This window comes from Vigna angularis, chromosome 7 (genome assembly GCF_016808095.1).
Source record: "Vigna angularis cultivar LongXiaoDou No.4 chromosome 7, ASM1680809v1, whole genome shotgun sequence".
Lineage (NCBI taxonomy): Eukaryota > Viridiplantae > Streptophyta > Magnoliopsida > Fabales > Fabaceae > Vigna > Vigna angularis.
Genome location: NC_068976.1, coordinates 31,875,112 through 31,894,862, shown reverse-complemented (window position 1 = coordinate 31,894,862; position 19,751 = coordinate 31,875,112). Strand labels below are relative to the sequence as shown.

General features: G+C 37.6%; 1 protein-coding gene across 14 annotated transcripts; it reads right to left on the bottom strand.

Moving 5' to 3' along the window:
* Positions 1-871: 871 nt before the first annotated feature.
* Positions 872-18,958, bottom strand: LOC108320009 (probable E3 ubiquitin-protein ligase XERICO). 14 transcript variants are annotated; one of them, XM_052880933.1, is made up of 9 exons: positions 18,797-18,955; positions 17,705-17,763; positions 16,994-17,594; positions 15,237-15,470; positions 14,069-14,370; positions 4,833-4,964; positions 3,993-4,699; positions 2,636-2,828; positions 872-1,952 (listed from the first exon to the last, which is right to left on the bottom strand). In XM_052880933.1, exons 3-6 carry the CDS (start codon positions 17,561-17,563, stop codon positions 4,835-4,837), a joined length of 1,236 nt encoding a protein of 411 aa, XP_052736893.1. In that variant the 5' UTR covers positions 17,564-17,594; positions 17,705-17,763; positions 18,797-18,955; the 3' UTR covers positions 872-1,952; positions 2,636-2,828; positions 3,993-4,699; positions 4,833-4,834. The 14 variants fall into 14 exon arrangements, with proteins under 14 accessions (XP_052736893.1, XP_052736898.1, XP_052736902.1 ...); XM_052880938.1 differs by lacking the exon at positions 18,797-18,955 and adding exons at positions 18,442-18,513; positions 18,633-18,790 and having other exon boundaries at positions 3,993-4,964; positions 17,705-17,766; XM_052880942.1 differs by lacking the exon at positions 18,797-18,955 and adding exons at positions 18,442-18,513; positions 18,633-18,790 and having other exon boundaries at positions 3,993-4,964; positions 16,994-17,588; positions 17,705-17,766.
* Positions 18,959-19,751: the final 793 nt, after the last annotated feature.

Genomic DNA, 19,751 nt, shown 5'->3' with positions numbered 1-19,751 from the left:
TCCCCGTGTTCAACAGTGGCAAATTATGAGAAGAGATTTGAGTCAAAAAAGAAAAAGAGAGGATGATGACAGTAATAATTGGTAAATTAGGTGGCTAATCAGCAGAAAACAAGTATTGTGTATGTCTGTGATGAGTGTCGGTGTCAAGAAGTTGGTTGAATTGTTAATTGTTGGGTTGTGTGGCTACAACCACCACAAATGTGGCATCTTTCCACTAACAACATAATATTCAATCATGCTCCAACTCAATGCATCTTTCCCTTTTCTTCCCATCATTCACACCCCTTTTGCCTCTCTTGCTAATCCACACCTTCTCACAACCATTTTACTGCTAACTAAATCAAAATTCATGGTATGACTTTCAAAATAAATACTGTGAAGGTCAATGAAGCATACTATGTTTGTGTACGTTTCTACGGAAAGCTTATTTAAAAAATTAAAAACTTACAAAAAAATTATACACCACTTCTACCAGCTATAATAAACACTACCATGATTTTTATATTTTTCAAGCCAAAGAAAGTAATATGCTAAAGTTTTCGCACTTATTTAGAGGCCTGCTACAGAGTCAGGGAATATAATATCAGTTTGTTTCCATGATTGTGCTAATCTGTCATTCGGCTGAGTGGTCGCTACTTGCATAAGATTTTGACAGAATCAAAATCAACCGAAGCTATTTGGTAGGGCTAGTTACCTAGATCCAACGTCATACTTTGTTGTATTGAAAATCAAATTTTCAAAAGAAGCATTATTGACATAAAAAAGAAGCAAAAGAATAAAAAGAACACCCCATTTTAATAATGTAAAAAATGAACTAAACAAGATATCCTCAGTATATAGCAGAACCAAAACGATTAGTGGCTTTGTATTGTTTAGTGATAACTGAATCTTATTGCCAACCACAGCTATTTACACACTGCACTATATATACATGGTGGTGATGAGAGTTGGAAAGGCAAAACAAATGGATTCTACAATCCATGCTTCCAAATTAGGATCAAAATGCCCAACATAGAATTAAGGCTCAGAGGTCCAAACAAGGCGGGCATTGTGAACAAACATAATATGCAAGCAAAAAGTATACCCCTCATTTGTGCTAAAGAGCACAGACAGAAAAAGGGAAAACAAAACCCTCCACAAACTCTAGACCATAAAAGGCAAAAGGTTAAAGCTTAAAAAGGTGGCTGAACTCAGATGCGTGAACATCAAAACCCTCAAGAATATTTACACTACACTGTACATGGAACTCTCTTATTGGCATGCTCACTCATTTTGCTTACTGAAAGCAAGGTGTGTCATCTTCAGGCATCAAGGGAGTCCTGCAAAGTGGGCATGTAATGTTCCAGTAGTCCAGCCACTTCTCCAAGCAAGCTTTGTGGAAGAGATGGCCGCACGATAAACGGTTAATCTCAGATTCCGGTTCGAACTGAGTGAGACATACAGAACAGTCATGTTCAGGTCGTTTGCAGCAACACACACTGTCAAACCTGAGTGTTGGTGTCCGGCTTCTGAACTCTTCAATGTAACTCTCAGAGGGACTTAGATGGAATTCAAATGACTCAGGTGGCGCTTGGTAGGGATCTGGTGAAGAGGGTGAAGTGGTCGATGAAGAAAGATGGATTCCAACAATGTGTAGGATTGTCCTAACAATGCCCTTGAATATGGAAATTGACAATACAGTGTTCACCAGAAGGACACATAATACTCCTTCAGATGGTGCTGGGAGACTTGAGAGGCCCATTTTGATCAATGCTCTGAGAGTCCTTTAAGGATACCAAGTTACAGATAAAATTGTGTTCAAAGTTGCAACTGTTGAAGCTCAAAACTGAGCTAAGAAGACACAATGGATTCGTTTGGATCAGGAAGAATCCAAAAACATGGAAATGAGGAACCAAAAAGGAGGAAGAAACACCAAGTATGGAAACTCTTTTGGTTTCTTCTTAATATCTGGCCTGTAAACCCAATAAAAGAAAGATTAGAACATTAAATACTCAAACAAAATTAAGAGAGGTTCATCAATAAGATAGTGAACGGCCAAAAAACAGATGGAAACAAATAAAATGCCAGGCTTAAATCCTAGCTATAATATTTGACTTCGCAAGTTATTCATCTAGAATTAAAATATGCATATGAAAGTGAATGACAAAATAAATTGAAAGAAACACACAACACACACATAATTGTCTCTTTTCTCAAGGAAAAGTCAAGCTACACAGAAAAAGTGGGTTAAATCCAGCACCCTCACAATCCTGAATTTAAAGAAAAAACTTACAAAAATATGAACAAAAAATTAAAATCCCGAGTAGGATGTAATACGTTGCAAAATTTCCAGATTGAAAATTGAGGATACGAAATTAAATAACAAGCATTCTATTGGCGTCTTCATCATCAACGAGATCTAAGACAAACCAGAAATATTTTGATCAGGGAGAAATATTTTTGATCAAAATCAAGATAAACTTTTCATTAAAAAGTAAAAGGAAAATAAAATTAAGAACTTCACATGTCCCCAGAAAACTACCCCATACCCAACACACGATCTAGCGATTTCGAGCAGAAACGCATAATTCCTAAAAGACCCAGAGAAGAAAATTGAAAACCCAGAAGAAAAAGAACGCATTTCGATGAGACTTACGAAGTGGGGTTTGAAGATTACGGTTCTGGAATGATGGAAAATCCGTAATTTCTTCTCTCTTTGCTTTATAGATAGAAGAAGAACCCCACCATCTCAGGGATTCATTATTGGCAACAGTGCCCAGTGCCTTAACCATGGTTACACGTTACCTCTTTCCTAAGGATGCATCCATTAACCATGGTTAACAATTTCCCTTTTTATAAAGAAAACTCGTTGTTATAATGGGAAAATAGTTAGAAAATGAATAAAAAAATGGGAAAGGGACAAAGAAGTTACAAGAAGCAGTATTTGTGCACTCATAATTTATGTTGGAGAATTAATCATGTTACCAGAGTTGAGGATAAAGTTAACTAATTTTTATTTTTAAACCCTAAATAGCGTTCTATGCCATGTTTCCAATTTTGGATTGTTATACTTTATCCTTATTTTCAGCCTCAATTTATGCTTACAGCACCTCAATTTTTTATTCTGTCACATACTGTAATAAATTATAAATACTTTTAAGATAAGTTATTAGATATGGTTTCATTATTAAATATATAATAAGCGTATTCACTTTTAATAGTTATTTTTAAGTTCATACTGTTAGTACACAATTATTAACTCTTATTTTCACAAATATATTATTATTCAGTTCATGCATTAAATATATTCTTTTTGACAAAAAATTTAATCTTTGATTTATCTAATATTGTAGGAAAGTAATTATATCCTTTAAATCTACCTCCCATTGTAATATATAAAGTTTATTTTCTACTTTGGTTGTTTCTACTTTTAGGATAATTTTGGCCATATGGTGATGTGGATTTTATTAATATTTTCAGCTTTAAAGTTCCTTTCACAACTTTCATTTTTAAAATTAAGCTTTAGTATTTTTTCTGTAAACAAATATTTCAACTGCTACTTTAATGTTTGTCACTTTTCGTATTCTTGTCATTTTTAATTTAGGACATTGCTTGGAAAAACGCTAATACTTTATGAAAAGGTTAGTGTAAGTATACTCTTTAGGATAAAAATGTTAATAGACAATAATATTTTTTTCCTATTTTTATTTAACTTTAACTGCTTATTCAAATTATACACTAATACTTTTAAATATTATATCAACTTAACTATTTAGATGACTCTTATAATTTAAATATTTTAATTCATATTTAAATTCCATGTAAATTCAACAAAACTATAAATCTAAGCTTAAAAAAGTCAATTCGATTTAAGAAAAAAGTTATTTAACACTTATTTTCATTTCCTTCCCTGTTTTAAAAATATTCCTACAAAAATAATATGAAAAGAAAAAGAAAGTGAAAGAATGGGAACAATTGAAAAAGAAAAAGAAAAAATTCATCGAATTGCTTACATACAATCACAAGGTTCTTCTATAACAGGGTTCACATTGTTCTTTTCAGCAGTGTCATACAACTGAAGTAAAAACGCCATGTAGTTGAAATGTATCAATGACTCAAATAAAATACAAACAAAACTTTTTATGAATACATTATACAGTTCCAATGAACGTTTTGTAATCAAAATTATAAATAGCAGCATCCTATTCTATACATAAAAAACCTTCAAATTTACAATTTGTCATACCTAAGGAACTGTTGGGCCATTACACCTCTAGCTGCACACATGTATATTCTGCAGAATACATGGCAAAAAGAGAGGGACAAAATATTACAGCCTACAACAGAGTAGAACATTGTCTAGAATTTATCAAATTGAGCCACTTATCATGCCATCATAGGCACTTGTACATGTGACTTAGGATCAGTGAGGAGTTGACATAAAATATGACAAACTATGAGCAAGATCAAGGCCAAGGACCAAAAGAATTTTGCATTAGATTAGAATGAAGAAGCAGGATTTGCCAAGTTAAACAGAAGGGCAATCAAAATTCATGACACATTGCCTGAAGGCAGTTTGTGATGCTGTCATGTAAGCAGAAATTGCAACTGGGGATGTCCATTGCAGTGAAGGACACAACCTGCTCCTGAGCTTACACTGTCTGTTCATTGAAATAGGGCCTGCTTACAATCTTCTTCTCCTTTCAGAAAATCTATGCCCCTGTGATCAAATCAGACAGTTTGTCACTGCATGGATAAAAAATGTATCAATTTCATCCATTTTTTCAGGTAAGAGTTACTGTTTTCTTTACGAGTGTTCCTTTCCTTTTATAGAACATGGTTAAAAGTTGTACACTCAGTAGCTTCTGGTTTGGCTCAAAGGGTCATAGTCATAGACATCACCGGCTTTAACAAATCGGCCCTTCACACGCCTTCTGACATCGGCCCTAGCCTTGCGAGAGGCATACCTTACTTTCTTCTCGAACCTATTAAGATTAACCACAATTGATTTAAACCACCAAAAGAGCAAACAAGCTTTCAAATTTAGAAATAAAGCAAATCCAATAAATGAAAAGTAGTTATATTGAAAAGCTAGAAAATAATAAAGCAACTAGTGACAGGAAATTCTTTATTGGCAGATAGATTATGTCAGCAATATCATGCACTAAAGCTTTAGCAATAGAAATCTCTGGCACCTAATTAGTTCATCAATACAACCTTGTCATTCCAGTGAACTGGAAAATGATAGAGCAAAGAGAAGATCGGACAATAACCTATTGAGAACAAAATGACAAAACTTGGCTAAGGTAGTAGAGACAAGGACAGGTTCATAAAACATCTAGTCAGGCAAAAGTGGACAAACTGATGGTATTAGTGGGATAAGTAGCCAGAGATATTCTATAATATATATAAAAAACTGCAATCTAGATATATAGTTTCTTAAAAGCAATTGAGTAGTCACTCTTGCTCCTTCAATCTGTCCCTGTATAAAGGCTCCACCTAATAGGATACGGGTTGGTTGCTGTTATTGTCATAAATTCAGAGTCAAATTGACCCGTGTTGAGACCAGCATAAAGCCCTCTACTTTTATGTCAACCAAGAAACAATAGTAATATGGGGTCAACACCATTGGCTATTCTTCAGAAAATACAGAAAGTATATTTTTTGAGAGCTTTAAAAGGTCTACCTAAGGTAGTTATATTTATATACAGCTTTAAAAGTAGTTACTCAACCTTCCATTCTTACACTCCACCTCAAGCTAGTGTGTATAGTTGTATATATAAAGTTTGGAACAAATAAATTCAATCAAAGGTCCTCTCGATGATTTTGTCAACACATTTGCAAGTTGATTATAGCATCCGACAAAACTCAATACCAATTTCCTCGTATAACATCTTTGGTCGAATGAGATGAAAATTAATCTCTATGTGTATGGTCCTTGCATGAAACATAGGATTAGAAGTAATGAGAAGAGCTACTTGATCATAACAACACATCTTCATTTGTTGAATTTCACAAAAATCTAATTCTTGGAGGAACTGATTTATCCGCACAAACTCACAAGTGAGAGATGTCATTACCTTGTAGTGAGTGAGCTTCAACAGTTGATTGGATAACTACTTTTGTTTCTTGCTTTTCCAAGAATTAATATTTCCTCCAATGAAAACACAATATTCTATAATAGAGCATTTGTCCTTAAAAGAATATGTTCATAAGAGAACCTACCTAATCAGTATCACAATAACCAGAGATTTAGGTATCCCCTTTATCTTTATAAAGAGGACCTCGTTCTGCAGCCTTTTTGAGGTATCTTAAGATAGGAATGACAACATTCCAATGATCACTACAAAGAGTTTGCATGAACTGACTCACAATAACAACTACAAAAGACAACTTGGTCTAGTAATAGTAAGATAAATAAGTTTTCCAATCAGTCTTCTATATCTTTCTAGATCAGAGAAAGCTTCACCATGTTTTGCCACTAATTTTTTATTTGGATCTGTTAAATATATTAGATTATTAAATATCTTATCTTTATCTTTTATTTTTAGTTAGTTTTTTATTATTCTTTATTTGTATTTTGGACTTAGTCCATATTTCTTTTATTATAAATATAGTATCCTATGTATATATTCAATACATAGGAGATTAATCTCATACACAGTTTTTACTATATTCAACAGGATCCATAAGTCTATCCATTGGTTTACAATCATACTTGCCTCTTTTAGGATATCTTGAGCATACTTCCTTTGAAAAATTACAACACTTTCCTTTGATTGGGCTACATTAGTCCCAAAAAGTATTTGAGACTTCCAAAATATTTGGTTTGAAAATGATTGCATAAGTGTTCTTTTAGTTTATAAATTCTAGCAGCATTGTTCCCTATAATGTATATCTTCAGCATACATTATTAAGTTCAAATAAAACCAAAAGTAGAGTTACATCTAGACTCAAAATGTCAAGGAAAAGAAGACTTAACATGTTTTCCTAATTGACATAACTCACATTTAAAGCTTAAAGTCTACTAAGTCCAAGAACTCTTTAGTTTTGATAAATGAAGATGACCTAAACATTCATGCAAAAGTTTAGGAGATAGGGATGCAAAACAAAACGCAAATGAACTAGTACGAAAGTAGTATAAGTCTCCATATGTATGTCCTTCGTCAACTAGCCAATTAATACCATGCTTTTGTATAATAAAAGAATTGGCATCAAAGGTAACTGAAAAATTCAATTATTATGAGATTGAAGGACCAAGTGGGAACAAAGAGAACAAGCTTTCTGAAGTTTAAAGAAGGAGAAAGGGAAACTTGACCATTTCCTTGAGAAGCTACTTTAGATTTGTTGATTGGGATTATGAAATGAGGCGTTTAAGGAAAGGAGAGAAGAGAATAATAGGTATAACCAAAAATATGATCAGAAGTACTTCGTCAATTATTCATGGACTTTAACTTTCCAAATATAGTGAAATGCAATATGTTGACAAATTAGGATTTGTAGATGATTCTACTAGGCTGCTAGATTTCAATTGGAAATATTCACGACATTACTTATCACAAAACATTGTTTCAACAACCTCAAATTTTGAAGGCAGTGATTGCTTTGTCAAGGAAGCTAAGGGGAAATGTTAGGTTTCTGATCAAGAAACCTAAAGAAACCCACTCTATCACACCCAGAATATCACACCAGAAAGACTGTATAACTCCTCTATGTATTATCAACAGCCAGAATACAATGTACAGTGAGCAACTGAGAGCTTAACCTCCCCCACAAGAATAATGGTTTCATGTTAGAATTCTACAAACAACCGACTAACTCAACAAAACTATTCAATAGCTATTTATACAATTGAATTCCCTCCCTTCCTAACTGCTAAGGCAGTTAGGCATTCACAGTCTTATTCCTTCTCTCGTATACCCTCCATCTCCTAACATTACCCTCCGCCCCTTTAATAACCTTGTCCTCAAGGTTGAACTCAGGATACTGTTCTGCCGTCGTGCTCTTGTCCTCCCAGGTTGCACCTTCTTTCCCCCTTCTTGCCATTCCACCAGGATTTGCTGCACCATCTCTTCCCCTTGCTTTACCTATCTACTTTCCAGAATGCGAATTGGGTGAAAGGTAGGTCCTTCCGCCTGTAACTCTGGTGTTAACTCTTTCTCCACCTGCTGTTCACCTACTGCTTTCTTAAGCTGGGACACATGGAAGACTGGGTGTATCCTAGCTGTTTCCGGTAACCGGAGCTTACATGCAACTTCTCCCACCTTCTGTATTACTTGAAATGGGTCGTAGTAGCGAGCTGCCAATTTTGGGTGAAGTCGCGAGGGCATAGAGGACTGCCTATGGGGTCGAATCTTCAAGTAGACCCAATCCTCCACCTCTATGTCCGTTGGTCGCCTCTTTTTGTTCGTTTGCTGCACCATTAAATCTTGTGCCCGATTTAAATGGAATTTCAACTGCTTGATAGCTTCATCTCTCGTTAACAAATCCTGGGCAACTGCTTCGACTGGTGTTTCCCCTGGTATGAACCTTCTAAGGGATGGTGGAGCTCTCCCATATACGGTCTCAAAAGGTGTGCATCTAGCTGCACTCTGATAACTGGTATTGTACCAGTATTCAGCCCACGACAGCACTGTACTCCAATTTTTCGACTGTTCCGAGCAGAAGCAACGCAAGTAGCCTTCCAAAATTCTATTTATCACCTCGGTTTGCCCGTCTGACTTAGGATGATAGGCAGTACTCATCCTGAGTTGGGTTCCCTGCAACCTAAACAGTTCTTTCCAGAAGATGCTCAAAAACAAAGGGTCCCTATCGCTCACAATTGAAACCGGAATGCCGTGCAGCCTTACTACCTCCTTCACAAAAACCTCCGCCACTGTCTTTGCTGAATACGGATGCTTAAGCAGCACAAAGTGACTATACTTACTCAACCTGTCAACAACCACCAAGATTGCATCATAGCCTTGAGATTTTGGCAGCTTAACTATAAAATCCATACTCACTTCTTTCCAAATTGCGTGAGGTATGGGTAGTGGCTGCAGTAGTCCTTGCGGGGAAGCTGCCAGATATTTATGTTGCTGGCACACCAAGCAGCTAGCCACAAAATCTGTCACCGATTTTTTCATTCCTATCCAGTACAAGGATTGGGCTATCTTCCTATATGTTCTATAAACTCCTGAGTGACCGCCTATGTTTGTTGAGTGGAACTCAGTTAAGAGTCTAGGGATCCATCCTGATTTTGCCGACAACACCAATCTTCCCTTATAATGGAGTCTTCCCTGCTTTAGCGTATACACTGAATGAGCATCGGGGTCCTTCTGCAGATCCACAATCACCTTCTTCAACACCTCATCCTCTTCTACCTCTGTCAACACTTCTTAGAAATCCTGCCAGTAAGGCCTGGCTATCACCCTCAGCTCCTTTTCCTCCTCTCCCCCTTCACTGCGGCGAGATAGGGCATCTGCTGCCCGGTTAGTTTTTCCAGCCTTATACACAATTTCGAAGTCATATCCCAAGAGCTTTGCCAACCAGTTTTGTTGGTTCTGGGTGGTGATCCTCTGTTCCAGCAGGTATTTCAAACTCCTTTGATCCGTATGCACCATAAATTTCTGCCCCACTAAGTACGGCCTCCAATGCTGAATCGCTAAAACCAGCACCATCAACTCCTTTTCATAAATCGATTTGCGTAACGATCCTTCAGCCAATGCCTTGCTGAAATAAGCGATGGGTTTCCCTCCTTGTGTTAACACTGCCCCAACACCCCCTCCTGAGGCATCACGCTCAATGTGGAAAGGTTGGCCAAAATCAGGGAGCGTTAAAACTGGTGCTGAAGTTATATCTGTCTTCAAATTTTCCATGGCCGCCCTAGCCTGCTCGTTCCACCCAAATTGCCCTTTTTTTAATAGTTCTGTTAAGGGCTTGGCCATTTTCCCGTAGTCCCGCACAAAGCACCTGTAATAACCCGTTAGACCCAAGAATCCTCTCAAGGCCTTCAAAGTTCTTGGCTCTTCCCACTCCATAACCGCCCTTATTTTCTCCTTATCCATCTCAACACCTTTTTCTAAAATCTGGTGGCCCAAATACTGAATCTGCTGCCTCCCGAATTCGCATTTCTTTTTGTTGGCCACCCACCGATGTTGTTCCAATAACTGTAACACCAGTTTCAGTTGCTCCAAGTGATCCTTCCATGTGGAGCTATATGCTAAGATATCGTCGAAGAAGACTAGCACACATTTTCGAAGGTACTGCTGCAGCAACCAACAATAGCACTTTGGAAGGTGGTTGGCGCATTAGTGAGGCCAAATGGCATCACGAGGAACTCAAAATGGCCCTGGTGAGTTCGGAAGGCAGTTTTGGGTACATCTCCTTCTCCCATTCTGATCTGATGATACCCAGCTTTTAAATCTATCTTGGAAAAATATTTAGCTCCCTTTAATTCATCCAATAGCTCTTCTATCACCGGGATAGGGAATTTATCAGGGATGGTTGCTCTGTTCAAAGCCCGGTAATCTACACAAAAACGCCAGCTGCCGTCTTTCTTTTTTACTAAAATAACCGGACTAGAATAGGGGTTCGTGCTTGGTCTAATTATCCCTGCTTTCAGCATATCTGCCACCTGTCTCTCAATCTCTCCCTTCATGAGGTAGGGGTATCTATAGGGGCGCACATTCACGGGATCTGCCCCTTCCTTAAGGGTTATTTGGTGCTCCATATCTCAAGGTGGGGGCAGGCCTGGAACACTCGAGGGTGTATGTTCAGAACTGCCTCCAACTCTACCTTCTGCACATCAGTCAAATCAGCTTGCCCTTCACCGTCCACCTCTTTTTCCACTAGGCCCAGATCCCAAACCAGCATCCACGTCTCAACATATGTCAGTTTCAATAACGCTTTTGGTTCCACCAACTGTCTGGATAAAGCAGGATCACCTTTTACCTTTACCTTCTTACCCGCCAGGTTATACACCATGGTCATCTCCCTCTAGTTAATCATCACCTCTCCCAACTTAGCTAACCACTCAACGCCCAAGATGATATCCACACCCCCTAGTTCGAACACATAGAATTCCTCCTCCATGTTAGTTTCCTCCAAACTCACCCGAACCTTCTCACAACGTCCTCGTGTTACTTTCTTATGCCCATCTCCTAGACTCACCGTGTACGGTGGTGTGTCTGCTATGGGTAGCTTCAGTTCCTCCACTAACCTTCGCCTGATGAAGTTGTGGCTTTCGCCACTGTCTATGAGCACTACCACTCCTTTTTCTCCAATCCTCCCTGTCAGTTTCATTGTTTTGGGTTGAGTCAACCCTTTGGCAAAACAGGCCGACAACTCCAGGGGTTTCTCCTCTAGGTCTACCACCACTTCACTCACGTCTTCCTTCTCGTCTTCCGCCAACAGTAATACGCGCAAACTTCTCTCAGCGCAACGATGGCCAAGGGCGAAAGGGCCCCCACAACGAAAGCATCGGCCCTCTTCCTTCCTCTTAAGGAATTCTGGGTAAGGAAGATTCCTCACCATTCTTCCCCTGTTATCGCTCCCTCCGGTCGTGTTCGCCCTCGCGTTAGTGCTCGTCGCGACTCCATCTCTTCTCGTCGACCCTATACTCTCTGTTCCCCCAGACTGGTTCATCGGGGGTCTATTAGGTTCCGATTGCATCACTACTTCAGTCGCGCGCGATCCTGATGGGTTCATTTTTAACCCATTCCAACTTCCCCCTTTCGCCCTGCGCGCCGTTTCCTCTACGTCTCTCGCGACTCTCATTGCCACCGTCAACTCCTGGGGATCCTGAATTCGCACCTGCCCATTGATGTCCTCGCGCAAACTGGCGAGGAAATAGCCCAACAATTGTTCTTCCGATACGCCACTGGTTTTCCCTACCAGTATTTCGAAAACGCGAACGAACTCTTCCACGGTACCTTCCTGCCGCAGGGTCGCCAATCGTTCGAACACCGTCCCACGGAACCCGCCTCCAAAACGATTGACCATGGCTACCTTAAGACCTTCCCAAGAACGGTTCTTGGCCTTTTCTTTCCAAAACTTAAACCAGTAAGCCGCACTGCCCTCCATGCTAACATACGCGAGCTCCACCTTCTCTTCTTCTCTCGTCACTTTCTGTATATCGAAAAATCGCTCCGCCCTATTGATCCAACTAAAGGGTTCCAGCCCTTCGAATGTGGGTAAATCCACCTGTTTCCGCCACGGTCTCTGATCTTCCTAGCGGTCGCCGACCACTCTGCCTCCAACCTCCTCCTCTCGTCGCCATGGATTCTCGTTCACGGAGCTACCGTCTGATTGCCCCTCCGTGTTATTAACCTACAACCCCAGTATCCTCATTATCTGTTGTAGGTCCCTTCGTACTGTGGCGGACTCTACCTTCATCCCCTCCATAGTAATCTCAATTGCCTCCAATCGCCCTTCCGTCTCCATTATCGTTTTTATGCCCACTTTGGATCCGGCAGGTCGGACCAAATGTTAGGTTTCTGATCAAGAAACCTAAAGAAACCCACTTTATCACACCCAGAATATCACACCAGAAAGACTGTATAACTCCTCTATGTATTATCAACAGCCAGAATACAATGTACAGTGAGCAACTGAGAGCTTAACCTCCCCCACAGGAATAATGGTTTCCTGTTAGAATTCTACAAACAACCGACTAACTCAGCAAAACTATTCAATAGCTATTTATACAATTGAATTCCCGCCCTTCCTAACTGCTACGGCAGTTAGGCATTCACAGTCTTATTCCTTCTCTCGTATACCCTCCATCTCCTAACAGGAGTAGCAATTTTCTTGAGTATGACCCATTCCTTTATAACACATACATTGATGACGTCCTCTACCACCACTTCCTCATCTAATTCCACAAACCGTCTTCCATGCCCGAAGATTCAGTGAATTCAAGAAGATTTCTACAGCTAAGAATTGGAACATGATGAAGTCTTATTAAACTTTCCATGGTTAGAATTTCTTGACCAAGTAGAATTTGATCCCTAATATGATCAAAATCTGGGTTCATTGCACAAAGGATCATAACCATATAAAATTTGTCCAACTTCTAATTTCTTAAAGGGAATCAACTTCTAAAAACATCTTTAGTTCAACAATAGATTGACTATTGACAATAAAAGACATCATATCATGATCTATTTGTTTAAGAGATGCTAGCTTGTGGATAGAATCAGAGAGGCTGAATGTTGTTCGCAAAGATACCTTGAGCCTTCTTCAAACAGGTTGTGCAAGTTTTGAGGGTTCCCAACATATTGGGTTCCATTTATTGCACAATAGAGCACCAAGTTGGAAATCCAGCAGAGTTTTCTAATGAGATCTCATCTCCATTCTTTTCCAATTGATCGCGAAACCTTGGCTAAGAAACCCAAGTTTCATAAAGGTTGCCCAAGATAAATAACTTCTTCCATTAACCTTTCCAAATTTAATGAAAGGAGAGCCTGAAAAACAGTGTTCTGGTCCAGAGGCCATCTTCAAAAGGCACAGAACAAAGGAGGTGTCTAGCAATGACTGAGATAGAACTCGAGAGAGAAGGACATATTTTCCCTTCAACCAAAGCTAGTGAGCACAGACTGTTAGATGCGGCAAACCACACGAAAAGATCACAGAGAGAATCCATCAATGGGAAGGTAGTGTGTGGGTTTCACGCACTTAGGCTATAGGGGAAAGAAGGCAGCACATGGAGGTGCGTGTAGAGGTTTCTGATGATGGGATTGGCAGTTGGCCATCACTCAGGGAGACAATCCTGATGTGGTCATCAAACAAAACTGAACAACCAGCGGTGACGACAGACCCAAACAAGATAAGGATAAGCAAAGCTGAATCAACCTGCTTTGATACTAACTTGAAAAAATAAATAAAAAGAGAAAGTATATTTTTTGAGAACTTTAAAAGGTCTCCCCTTAGATAGCCATATTTATATACAGCAAATCTACGTGACAATGATGAGAAATGGGACAATAAAAAACAAGTAGTCCTAGGTACATATAGGAACTACCCAAAACAGATTATGAGTAAAGCTTACTTAGCCTACTCAGAACCTACTTTGAAAACTGCATAAATATAATCAGCACAATTAACTTACTTCCGGGTCTTCTTCTTTTCCTTATAGCGCATTACAGCATTGCTACGGTTGGCAGAATGCAGGGAACTCTCAGGGCAAGGAGGACACCAGGGAGGCTCTCCCATGAGAAGCATTGAAGAAGCATCACATTCTTGATAGTCACCAGCACTATCTTTGGTAACACCAGAAAAAGAAATGTTTGATTGAGATTGCCTTCCCGTAAAACAAACAATTGGTTCAGTTTTTGTACTCAACATTGAATCTACAGATGCTGCATTGCTGCATGCTGGTTGGATAGCATTGACCAGCCCAGTAGATGATCCCTGGAAAGTAGAAGACAAGTGTAGACATGATATTAAATGTGTAAAATTATTCAACTCACCCCACAAAAGAAACTAAATTTTATGCCTATTGACAGATATAACTTCCACACTACAAGCAAAAGTACTGGAAAGAAAAATCCCATTACTCAAAATACAAGTAAACCTTCACATAAAAAAGGAGATTTAAGGAATTGAAACACATCCATATATTCTACCCAAAAAAAAAGAAACATATTTATATTTTTCATTATTTCTGTTACTACTTTTCTTAAAAGTAGAGAGTCAAGGCAATCATGACTAAACCTCAGCACTTTGGATGATCAGTTTATACATATTACAGATGAAGTCGTATAGTTCACAAAAAAATTGATTATAAAGTGAAGATAGCTGGAACCACCATTGAGGAGAGTAGATTGCATGTATTTTTGTCATATGAAAATGGGGTGAGAGAGACCAAGAAGGACTTCGGAGAAAATTATTAAAAGGAATTCCCCCATAGATAATACTCTTTAGTCCTGTATACAAGAAACAAATGAGGACATTTTTTGGTCCTTTTCATTGGAAACACGGGACCATTTTCAGATGTATTAATTTGTTAATTTCTTTTTATACCCTTTATTTCTTGTAAAGTCTATTAATGAGATATGCGTTTCTTTCATATAAAAATGGATCCATTAATTGAGTTAATGGATCATTTCATCATGATATTCATTATCGCCAGTATCATCACAGAGAAATCAAGGCACGGTTTACACAAGTGAACAGGCAGAGTTCAACAACAATAAACATGGTTCAGTTCAGTTATATGAAGAATAATAAAAAAAAAAACAATTTTATTGCAGGAATGGAAGGTGAGATTATAGTACCTCAGCAGCAACAGCACCGTGACAGTGGGATTCACCAACACTAGCAGACATGTCTTTTGTCTCAAATAAGCTTTCAATTCCACCATTTTCAAAAAGCTCTTCCGAATGACTGAGAGCCATCCCAAAAAGTTCCTGGTAGTTCTCAAGTTCTAGATCCACTTCATCCATGATGAAATCATCATATAGATTATCATCTTCACATATCCCGGAAATTTTTTTCCCAGGACAATTCAACTGCAGATTCATCATGTGATGATTAATGAAAAAATGAAAGTTGGAAGAATCATATATAATGGCCTTGTAGTTAACATAATAATGCAAGCTACAAGGCTATTGTATTTTTGGAAGCACATCTTATGTCATTGCCTTGTACTGTAATCAAGTTGCATTGGTTAAACTGATTAAAAGTCAGTAGTGAAGGGAGAAAATATACTCATACCCAACCCTTGTAGATAAGGTGCTATTATCCATGTAAAGAAACTACAAGGACCATATTCATATTATTTGCATACCAGTCATCATTTTGTTTCCCTTGTCTTCAAAACCCATGAAAGAGGGAAACCCTTGGTAATTTTAAATGTAGAATTGAACAACAGTGGCCAAACCAAATTAATGTGTGATATAGACTAGGACATTATAAATTTATTTTCATTTAATATCAGCCTTAAACCTCTATCACCCCCCCCCCCCCCCCCCCCCCCGTCCAAAAAAAAAAAAACGTTCTATAAACATTTTTCAAAGAGAAAAAAGTATTAGGAAAGGTGAGATTTGTGTGAAACTAAAACCAAAATATAGTTTTGACCAAGAAACAGCATATAGGTATAATCAAAGCTAGTCAGTTTCAAATGCTGTTTCACTCATCTAGAAAATGAATGGCAAATTAATCACAATTTAAAAATGATTTAGCCAAAAAAAAAATGCTGATGAAAAACTACTTAGGAATCATTGCCAGATAGTTTAGCTATTTATGTCTTGTCTTCTGCAATAAAATATCTACAATATAATAATTGACAAAAAGAACTAATTCCTAGCAAGCATGTAATTTCATTCACTGATTCATTGTTAGATTGTCCGTCACACCAACAATGGTTATGATTTCCCAATAGATTTTGACTATGATGCAAAAGATATATTACCGTTCCAATATGGCCATATGAATGTTCTAAAAATATATACGTCTTACATAAGTATCTAGATACGTATAAAAATTCATATTGCAATCCTGAAGATTCAAATTAAGAAAATATTCCTCGATGTTACTAAAAAAAAATTATTGTTATCACAACAGGAATACTACCAATCTCATTTACTTTTTGAAAACATCCACAACGAGGACAATTTCTATTTTTGGTTCATCATGAAACAATGCTTCTATATTTCATATGTAGTTGAATTGGATTTTCATAACTTCGTTTATGGGTTTGGAAACTTCAAGTGTATCGAATACGGATATATGCCGTATCCAATAAATGCAACATATATGTACATCATAGACAGAAAACTATAGGGAAATCATGAGCATAGATGGACATTCTAACAATGGAACAGTGAATGAAAATCTCATGCTTGCAAGGAATGAGTTATTTCTGTCAATTATTATATGGCGTTGCCATAAGTTGAAAAAATCATCCAACAATTTGCTCAAAGAATTCATTTCTTGCAACCTTACAGTTTTGTTCACTCTGCAGTTACTAGAATGTCCATCAAATCCAGTACAGTTGTAAATTTGCGACACAAATGAAAACATGTAAGTATACCTTGGGCATACATTCATTCCCAGGTTCAGGTAGCTGGTCCAGGATACGAGGTTCTGAGTCTGACACGGGTATTGAAGATGTTCCAGCCCAAAATTTACCCTTGGTGGGTAGATCTGTCACTTGAGATGAACCAGACACATTTGTCCCTTCTGGAGGAACCAAATCACTCTTGTTGCCATTCTCATTAATGCTCATCAAACCCAGTTCCTGCTCACATGCTTCACCCATAGAAGGGATATCTAAGAAAAAGGACCATATTGAAGAAAACTCTGCAGCTGAAGGGCAGCCAGAGTAGCAATTGATTGTTTGCCTCTTGTGTGTCGAAGAAGTAGGTGAGCTACCATGAGCCAACCAATCGCAGTTCTGACAAAGCGAAATTTTGTCTTCAACACATCTCACGAAAGCAGGTTGTGAATTACATCTCTCACATAGAAGGCTTCTCGAATGACGCCTAGATAGGGCATTAGCAGAATGAACATTTCGATCACACGACAAACATAAGCATGCAGCATCACTGCGACAGTACACCAATGACCTCTGGTCTCCACAAAAATCACATAAATAACCCATCTTTAAACTTTCTCTCTGTTTGTTCCTGAATCTAAATGAAAAATTCTCAGTTGTTAATTATTACATCTAACAAAATCACAACAGAAGACCCTTCTTATCCTACGATGTTGAAATCAAACCGAGCTATATTATAGAACTTACAAGCTGTTGGAAAATTTGATACTGATGAAGGAAACTACAATTCAGTTCTGTAAACTCGGCTGCTGCAAAGAGGTAATAAGTAAGCCTTTTGATAAGAATTTATACCAACTTAGTAATGTGAAGAGAAAGAAAAACGAAGAAAGGATTCTATCCAAACTCTGAACAGTGCAATGGAACTGGGATGAAACAGTATGAAAACATAGAGCCAAGATTAAAAAGTGTAGATTGAAGAGCCAACTCAAAAAAAAAAGTAAAAAAAAAAAAGATAAGCAAACTGTTTGACAAACGAACTGGTAAAAGTATCTCACAGCAGAGCAATTTCACAACAGCACACAATTCTTTCTAAAGAAAATTGATAAAAGATAAAACTAAATTAAATCATAAATAATTAAAACAAAATTAGTTAATACCAAGAAAGAATTTTCAAAGGATAATACGGGTTTAGATTTAGAAAAAAATAATAAAAAATATATATATGCAACCGGGGTTATCAGGCAAAGGAACCAACCAGAATTTTCTGTTAAAAAAAATTACATTTTTATGGAAAAAAAAAAGAAGTAGTAGTAGAAGGAAATTCAGCAAATAAAAAGTTAACTGGAGTTTCAACCGAATTATGAATAGCAGATCAATTCTCAAAAACAAAAAAGTCAGAAAAATCCCCAAAAACATCATCACATAAACCCACAGAAGAAAACACAAGAGGCGGCAGAAACAGCAAATCAATCAAATCCAATTACCGGTTTATCAAAATTCTCAACTTTTCCTTATATAAAGCTCCCAGAAAAGTCTTCACGCCAGAAAAACACGAACTTTGAAAAGAAAAAAAAACACAGCACTTTTTCAATAATAAAAAAATATAAAAGAAGAGATGTATCTGTAGGAAAGATGGAACAGGGAAGAGGGAGAGATCAGAAGGCAAGAAAATTACCATACGGCAAGAAAGAGAGAGAGAGAGAGGACAAGATCGGTAAGGAAAAGGGGTTTATTGCCTTTTTGAGAAAAAGAATATAAAAATAATATTTTGAAGGAAGAATTGAAAGCAAAGGAACCCTAGAAGTGGAAGCTGGACTTTGGAAGAGAAGAAGCACAGACCTTTTGTGTGTGATTCTCTCTCCTCTGCTCTGTTCAGATAGATAGGAATAGGTAGATTTTAGATTAGATATGATGGGGAGGGTTGGTGTAGGTGTGAGTGTGAGAAGAGAATAATAATGCAATGGAAGGGTTTGTTTGTGTGATGTGTGTATTGTAGGTAATGTGACATGAGGAATGCAAGGAAAAGTGCTGGTAGATAAAAAGTGCAAAACAAAAGAGTAAAAAACTTGAATTCAATTGCAAGTGGGACCATGTCTCTTTCCCAGTGAAAGCAAAAGCCTCAGTTTTTATTTATTATTATTAGGCCACACACATCCCTTTTTCTTGCTCCTTGGTCCACACAGAAAAAAACACTGTTGCTTTTACCACCGCAGTTGCTGATTCTGCAGAACATGGTAATGCCTCTGTCGTAACAATACAAGGTAAGAACAGTAGTGTTTGTTCATGATACCTTGGCGCTTGGTGGCATTTTTTATTGTGTTTAATGCTAAAAGAACATTATTAGTTGTCGTACCGAGGATGAACTTTTTGCTAAAAAGTGCGTCACATGTTGGATGAGGTGGACAGATAGAGGTTATTTTGTGACGCTTTTTCACAATCTGCTGCGCTTTTTCTGTTGCCTTTTCACACCTCTCTTTTTAAGCCTTTTTCTGCATTTTTCTTACTTCTTCTCCCTCAGACTCTTTTCACTACTCTCTGCACGTAGATAAAATTATTAAAAAAATCATTACTTTTTGTATAACCAATAAGATTAAAAAATGTTTTAAAGTATGTAATAACTTTTTAAATAATCGCGAATAAGATTTACTATAATATTCAATATAGAAAATAAAGTTCCATAGAGAATCATCGAGTTTTGAGATATAATACTTCCATATATCAATAAAAATAACTTATTTTTTTTATTTTCTTAAATTTTCTATTACGGTTTTAATAACAATCTTATTATCCAATC

What these genes read in the sequence shown, in the direction of transcription:
- LOC108320009 (XM_052880932.1), bottom strand. Translation starts at nt 17,563, where the DNA reads ATGGGTTATTTATGTGATTTTTGTGGAGACCAGAGGTCATTGGTGTAC. An exon ending in GGAATGAATGTATGCCCAAG is followed by an intron (nt 15,471 to 16,993) that starts GTATACTTACAT and finishes ATGAATCTGCAG; the next exon opens with TTGAATTGTCCTGGGAAAAA. An exon ending in ACGGTGCTGTTGCTGCTGAG is followed by an intron (nt 14,371 to 15,236) that starts GTACTATAATCT and finishes TCTACTTTCCAG; the next exon opens with GGATCATCTACTGGGCTGGT.